We start from the raw sequence: 7,864 nt of genomic DNA, 5'->3' as shown, positions 1-7,864 counted from the left end.
AATCTAACATCCAACAGAAGAAGAAAAAACACCACGCGATCGTTTAATGGTGCGTGCATTGTTATTACATTGTTATTATTTATTAACAGAATAAAAAAATTAAAAAAATCGCGCTCAAAATGTGACACTCCCACTTTTTTTCTCCGGTTTAACCGCTACATTCACATCACGTGGTAGACGCCGCTGCACGGAGACAGACGACAACAGCCGCTGAAATAGCAGATTGAAGGAAGATAGTCTCTTGGTAGGGTGGAGGGATATTAACGAAGGAAATGGGAGTAGAAATTGAGACAATAACCCCGGGCGATGGTAAAATATGTTTATGCATATCTTTAGCTCAAGATTTCTGATGGATTTCCGTTCATTCATTTTAATTTCCATACAAAAAAATGCAGCTTCTCTTAGTCTTCTCATGCGGTTATCCTGTTTTAGCGTCTCGTCGTCTTTTCATGCCCGTTATCCTGTTTTAGCGTCTCGTCGTCTTTTCATGCCCGTTATCCTGTTTTAGCGTCTCGTCGTCTTTTCATGCCCGTTATCCTGTTTTAGCGGCTCGTCGTCTTTTCATGCCCGTTATCCTGTTTTAGCGTCTCGTCGTCTTTTCATGCCCGTTATCCTGTTTTAGCGTCTCGTCGTCTTTTCATGCCCGTTATCCTGTTTTAGCGGCTCGTCGTCTTTTCATGCCCGTTATCCTGTTTTAGCGTCTCGTCGTCTTTTCATGCCCGTTATCCTGTTTTAGCGGCTCGTCGTCTTTTCATGCCAGTTATCCTGTTTTAGCGTCTCGTCGTCTTTTCATGCCCGTTATCCTGTTTATCTGTGGCTTTTTCTCCCACAGGAAGGACCTTCCCTAAAAAAGGACAGACGTGCGTGGTGCATTATGTTGGTGAGTTTGGGAGATTCATTTCCAGTGTCTGTTTGAATGCAGATTCCCTTAAATCTCAGGCCACAACCTTGGCGATTGAGTGCATTTTTTTGTTTCAATAGTAATATTTTCATTCAGGGGAATTTAATTTGGATGCAATTGCAAATACATCTTTAGCTCTGGCCACCCGACAAACAGTGTGTTGCGTTACGTCTTTCAGTACAAGGGAGGCAGGTGGCTTCTTCGTATTGGAATGCGGTTATTACTACATTGTATAAATTGAGCAACATTGTAACATCGCGTGCGAAGTCAAGACTACTTTGTTACAGTGTAGCCACCGGACACTTCATAGGTGATTACAGTAGGGTAATATAACACGCAGGTAGGTAGGTAGGTGTCTGTGTTGAGGGTTCAGACGTCGGTAGCTGCAGGGTTCAATCCGAGGTCGAGACAGACGAGACAGCGAGGGATTTAAACGCAGTCTGATACCCTGCCTTTGTTGAAGTTGAGGGGATTGGTGACGTCGGATAGAACTGAGTATTGCTGTCTGATGTCTTTTTATGGACCCCCCTTTCGTTGTCATTGTTTACTAATGAGTTAGTTAGTGTGTTATTGTAATAGTTGCAGGGGTTGTTATATTTTTAGAATTTTCTCCAATTGTCTCCATACGATTTAGACTATTAAATTGTTAGCTATCTAGTTGTAGGATAGCTGCTATTGTAGTCCTAACACTCTTATTGGATTATCATGTAACTTCTATTATACTCGGATTCATGCATACACAACATATTTACACCACTGGCAAGATTCTACATGTTTTACTACGTTTGCTATAGCAACAGTAGTTTTTTTTCTTCACTTTTTGATTTCCTGACAGAAAATGATATTTTCCTGTTATTCATGTGTGAACTGTACCCCCATGCAATAGCTGGTGCTTGAGTTAAATCACTGGGGAAGCCAAGCCAGTAAAAAAAGCCATATTTACAACCTGTGATAATTGTGTTGTTTGCTCTATAGCCCTTAGTTCATACACCACTCTGATATGCAATATGGCCGAGACAACAAAAAAGACAACAGTCACAGTGGCGGAATAAATTAGACTACGCATACACTTGTTTCATCACAATACCAGAAAGCAACACATGTCCCGGTGTCCACAAAAACAAATATTGCATGTAACAAATAGTTAAATGACCTACAGCATGGTCCATCAAGTGAATGTTTTCTGATTTAGAAAGCTACGGCAGGACAACGACACAAGCAGACTAGGAACGGACAACGTTTTTCTGACAACCTTTTGCTTTGGATGCGATTTGATTGGTGTAAATCCAAACTGGCCTCCTTTTGGGGGACATTTTGCATGTGGCTGGACAACCGACAGTTGAGCTCAGCTTTTTTACATTTATTAACGGAGGTGAAATGCTTGCTGGCATCAATCAATCAAATGCTGTGGCGGCAACATGTGATACTCTTTTGGTCCAGACAGCATCAGATACATGAGCTACACATACTGAGACAGAGGGGGCGCTGTTTCCCTGTTCAGACAGCATCAGATACATGGGCTACACATACTGAGACAGAGGGGGCGCTGTTTCCCTGTTCAGACAGCATCAGATACATGGGCTACACATACTGAGACAGAGGGGGCGCTGTTTCCCTCGCTCTGATGATTTCTCCAGTGAGATTCAGCCATTTGCCAATTTTAAGGGAAAGTATGAAAACACAGAGAGATGAAAGATTAAATTATTTTATACTGTTTTTATTTTTTTATCGGTCAAATATTTGGGGGAAGCCTGGCTTCCATTGGCATCAATGATTACACTCCTCTGCCCTCACGTAATGATAAGTCAGTCTCCTATTTGCATAAATCTGCTCCCTGACGGGATATTTTTGAGACTGTCAACAACGATAACGTTCGACGTCAAAGAAATTACAACTGAAAAAGTCTTTGCATTATAAATTCCATCCCTAATAGATCATTATATTGGCCAACGCAGAGAGAGGGAAAGAGAGAAAAAAAAAAAAATCTGGCCACCCAACCCCGCCACCTCTGGGATTACTACTATCTATATCTTGCCCCCTGATGTTTCCGACAGCAGTGCACGCCAGAGATTAGCCCCCTCCTGGCCTGATTGGTGGTAACAACAACAGTACACAATGAACGCCTCCTCGGGATGGATTGCCGAGTGCAGACGCCCAGTTATGGCCACATTTTCCTGTCACTTTGCTGCCCACCCCCAGAGACAGCTGCAGGGCCTATTTCTGCTATCGGTGGAATCCCTTCATTTGCATTCAGGGATATAGTTTTACACTAGCTCAGAATATATATTGTTAATGTTTCGTTAACTGTCGGTTTTGTCCCTTGTTGTGTTGCATAACAGTAGATATGGATGTAGACCGACAAGAGCCACAGGATGTACGTCTTTCACCTTAAGTGTTTGTCTGCCTGCTGGAACTCAAGTTAGTTTGGGTTTTAGTACAGGAATTGCACCCCTAGTCCAGTTCTGAAATGATTGCGTTGAAACGTAACAAGACATGCCACCATCTCTGTTACGGATTGTCAAAATAAATCCTCTCTGCCTCTCATTTCCTCCTTCTCAGGCTCTCTGACGGATGGACGCAAGTTTGACTCCTCCCGTGACAGGGACAAGCCCTTCAGGTTTAAAATAGGAAAACAGGAAGTGATCCGTGGCTGGGAAGAGGGAGTCGTGCAGGTAGGTGTACTGTGCAGACATTTCTGGTGTCTGTCTGCCCCTACTTCTAGGAAGTACATGAGAAGGGTTTTACAATGAAATTACCACGTCATTGTAACGGAGAGGTTGCCATTTTTGCCAAAGCATAGAATGTCCCATCGGTGTATTTCATCGGTCAAGATTATCCAGAGCAAAAACATTTCTTTTACTCGATGAATTGAACTGTTCCAGGTACCACCGTCTCTATCAGTAGGAACATAATGACCTTCATACATAGTATTTCTCTGAACATATGACATGCTTTGTGTGGGCTGTACAAGACGGTTTGAAGTATTTGCATAAACCTTTACATTAGTTTCACTTTTACTAGGGCAGTACACACCGTCCGGTCTGTTTGATGTACAGCTCTGTGATGTGTAGCTGCAGCAGATTGAAAGGGAAATGTGTGCAACAGGAGAGAGAGACTGAGGCATTGTGTTGTACTTCAAAGCAGTTCACTGGGCTTTTGCCAGGAGAGAGATTACATAATATTCTTATCAAGGGCGACAGATGCGGTGAAGAGACGTGCCCATATTAGTCTTTGTTGTGTTGGCTAGACATTCTCCCAGCCAATGGCAGTTCTCCACAAGAGCCCTCGGCGTTTTCATCAGAGGCTCCACACTTACAGCATGACAAACCGCTCCCCCAATTACACAAACACACACTAAGCGTCTGGTCTGGGGTCAATTGCTGCTTTATGTACAACCAAAAAGTGATGCATAAATGAACACAATTTGAACAAAAAAAAATTGTCAACAGTATCATAAAGTAAATGCTTCTTTCTGAAATAAAGCATAGAGGTTCTTCTTATCTGCTTATCTCAGTGTGGCTGTGCTTGACCTATGTCCCCCTCACTTCCTTGCAGATGAGTGTCGGTCAGAGAGCCAAGCTGACCTGCTCGCCTGACTTTGCCTACGGAGCAAAGGGCCACCCGGGGATCATTCCGCCCAACGCCACCCTCATCTTTGATGTTGAGCTACTGAGCCTTGAATGAAGATTTTTTTGTTTTGTTTTTTTTGTAAGTACTTTTTTAAAAAGATTTTCTAAGTGTGTTTTTGTTTGTTGTTATTATCCATAGTTTAAATAATCGCACAAATGCATCTACAAGTCTATGGATTCAATCTAATCCCTTTCTCCTCTTCCTCCTCTGTCTTTGCAGGCTGCTTTCTACCTAGGAAACATGTAGAAAGGCTAAGAAAGTCTGTACCTGATTCTTTAAGAGACCTGAGTCTATAATTCCACCACTTTGGTCATTATTTTATCCATATATACAAAATCTGCGTTATCAATGACTCTGGTTATTTTGTTTTTCTTTAAAAACCTATGGGCCATAACCTTAAAACCTTACAAACCTTGATGTTTTTAATCCTGAATTTTTAAATTGTGCTTTACTTTGTTTTGTGAAATTATTGGTTGTGCATGGTTATATGAGTAATGCAAAATACCAATGAAATATTAGCAGCGACATTCATCTCTTTTCAAGAGAACCTATCAACAACATAGAGGGCTGGTGCTTGACGTGAAGCCTACCCGAGGAACAAAACTAAGAGAATATGAAAAGTACATGTTTGCATCCATACCTCTCCCAGCTGAAAGCAGAACAAATATGAATTGATTTTTTTTTTTTTAGAGTTGTAGGGCTTAGTGTAATGTTGAGAGGCATAAGTGTAGTAAAATATTGAGTCATGGGATGTCTTAATGGTATAAAACAGGAACATTGTTTTGATATGTTGTATTTACCCAGACTAAATAGTGATGTTTTCTTTCATTTTGATTCACTTTATTAGGCGCTAGTGAGCATTCTGCACAGAGAAACCAGTACAGAAGAGAATTGTTGTATCATATTGCGTGTCTCTCATTACGAGACATACGAGCAACCAACTAACCGGTTCTGCATGTCCTACATAATGATATCCTGATCTGTACGTTTCAAAGCTTTGCATTTTAATATTTTGTTTTTGTTGTTGTTGTTGTTGCTTATGTTTCTTTCCAAGTCAAATCTTTAACCCTGTTGAAAGCCATACATGCGTTATTAACAGTGATGGGATCCTTATTGTATACGCACATTCATTGGAGTAGTGATGATTTTGAAAAGGGGGTTGAGGAATCGATTCAATTGTGACCTCCACCACCTTATTTTGTTTCACAACTTGACATTATATATTTTTCAGATGCCATCTTTCTAAAATATGTGTATGCGACCAATACAATTTGACTTGATAACTAAGAATGACTTCTACTTTTACCTGTAATTGAATGGTAAATGTTTTTTGGTCAGCGTCATTAGACTGACACCACACTGCCTAAATAAAAATGCTGTGTTGTGGTAGTCAGGTGACGGGAGACATCCATGTTTTGTATCACATTTAAAAGTGTTGAAATAGAGTTAAATCTAATGCATATAGAACATGTTCAGATGCTGGCCATCATTGCTCTTGATGTTACAGCTGTCTAGGCGCAGCATGGCACAAATACAGTCCTATGTACTGTGTATTTGTGTGCTGAGTTACATACGCAGGCACAACCAATAAATGTTTTTTGCAGTTGCAATAAAGTGCTCTCTACCTGCTTTGTGGAAAGTCAACTTTTTTCTTAAATTACCGGGATATCTGGCATTAATGAGGTTGGGGTTATTAAATAATGTTTTTTTTTGTTGAAATGTTTCGTTGTAATTTTAGAATATGTACATATTATATCTGCAGTAATAGTAGAACGATAGCGTTTCGCAGTATTATTTACCCGCCAGTGTTGTGATTGGCTGTGATATTCGCCTGTTGCTTTCTCCTCCCGGAGCGGTCGAAGCTGCCTGAACTTTGTGCCTGTGTTATCTAGTGGAAATGGCTCTTTTCGTGGTTGCTAAAATAATACACTGTTCGCTCAAAAACAAGCACTGAGTAATCGTGTAGGGGATCCTTGTACCATCTAAATCCTTGTGAAATGTATTTTTCAAAAGCAAAACATTTTTGTTTTTACAGCTGTTTGAAACCGGTGAACCAAAACCGAAACTAAAAGGCTCACGCCTCGATCACACCGAGTGTTTTGAATGTTGGTACACCAGAAGTACTGTACATTCATTTCAAATTCAACTTATCGAAAGTATGAATCAAACTGTATGTCTATACGGCTTACATAAATGGTAGCAGAAGGATAATTTTTTATCTTTTTGTTGCATACATATCCACATGATACGAGGCGCCAAGCCCGTGTCTCTGCGATGTTGCGGGTGAGGGGGAGATGTGTTTTTAATACAGCCTACTTAGTGCTGTTGCAATTCACCTCGCTTCAACATAGGGGAGACATGCTGAGATATTATAGGTGTAGTGACACCTTTTAAGTATCAAGGTGTTTAATTAGTGTCTGCTTTGCTATAGAAACCGAAGTGGTATCTCGGGATTGGAATAGGGTTTTATGGATCATCGTTCATATTCATAGAGATTATAATATATATGAGCCATCCCCCACAGCAAGACGTAGAAGAGTGGCAAAGTTGCTCCACAGTAGTAGTAGTAGCAGCACTATGCCCCATTTTCCACTGATGAACAGTTACTGAACTAACAAAATTCACAGATTGTCTTTAACCACCTCATATCGCACAATTTCAAGTACTTGCGAAAAATCTTTAAAATGAGATTCCTGACCATAGCTGCATGCATTATGTATGTATGCATCATGTATGCATTATGTATGTCTGCATTATGTATGCATTATGTATGCATTATGTATGTATGCATTATGTCTGTCTGCATTATGTATGTATGCATTATGTATGTATGCATTATGTATGTATGCATTATGTCTGTCTGCATTATGTCTGTCTGCATTATGTATGTATGCATTATGTCTGTCTCCATTATGTATGTATGCATTATGTATGTCTGCATTATGTATGTATGCATTATGTCTGCATTATGTATGTCTGCATTATGTATGTCTGCATTATGTATGTATGCATTATGTATGTCTGCATTATGTATGTCTGCATTATGTCTGTCTCCATTATGTATGTATGCATTATGTCTGTCTGCATTATGTATGTATGCATTATGTATGTCTGCATTATGTATGTATGCATTATGTCTGTCTGCATTATGTATGTATGCATTATGTCTGTCTCCATTATGTATGTATGCATTATGTATGTCTGCATTATGTATGTCTGCATTATGTATGTCTGCATTATGTATGTATGCATTATGTATGTCTCCATTATGTATGTATGCATTAAGTATGTCTGCATTATGTATGTCTGCCCTGAGACAGCAACAGCTGATGG

The 7,864-nt window shown here is 40.1% G+C and overlaps 1 protein-coding gene across 1 annotated transcript; it reads left to right on the top strand.

Annotated features, from left to right (window-relative positions):
* Positions 1 to 22: 22 nt before the first annotated feature.
* On the top strand, positions 23 to 6,159 carry LOC118359533 (peptidyl-prolyl cis-trans isomerase FKBP1A-like). The gene is made up of 5 exons (XM_035738036.2): positions 23 to 309; positions 833 to 880; positions 3,461 to 3,573; positions 4,457 to 4,609; positions 4,751 to 6,159. The coding sequence occupies exons 1-4, from the start codon at positions 273 to 275 to the stop codon at positions 4,583 to 4,585; spliced, it is 327 nt and encodes a 108-aa protein (XP_035593929.1). The 5' UTR covers positions 23 to 272; the 3' UTR covers positions 4,586 to 4,609; positions 4,751 to 6,159.
* Positions 6,160 to 7,864: the final 1,705 nt, after the last annotated feature.

This window comes from Oncorhynchus keta, chromosome 27 (assembly GCF_023373465.1).
Source record: "Oncorhynchus keta strain PuntledgeMale-10-30-2019 chromosome 27, Oket_V2, whole genome shotgun sequence".
Taxonomy (NCBI): Eukaryota; Metazoa; Chordata; class Actinopteri; order Salmoniformes; family Salmonidae; genus Oncorhynchus; species Oncorhynchus keta.
This window is presented reverse-complemented; position numbering and strand designations above follow the sequence as displayed.

Bases quoted from the DNA above. Each gene is read 5' to 3' on its own strand.
- LOC118359533 (XM_035738036.2), top strand. From the start codon at position 273: ATGGGAGTAGAAATTGAGACAATAACCCCGGGCGATG. The intron at 881-3,460 runs GTGAGTTTGGGA...CCTCCTTCTCAG, and splicing joins GTGCGTGGTGCATTATGTTG to GCTCTCTGACGGATGGACGC. The intron at 3,574-4,456 runs GTAGGTGTACTG...ACTTCCTTGCAG, and splicing joins GGGAAGAGGGAGTCGTGCAG to ATGAGTGTCGGTCAGAGAGC.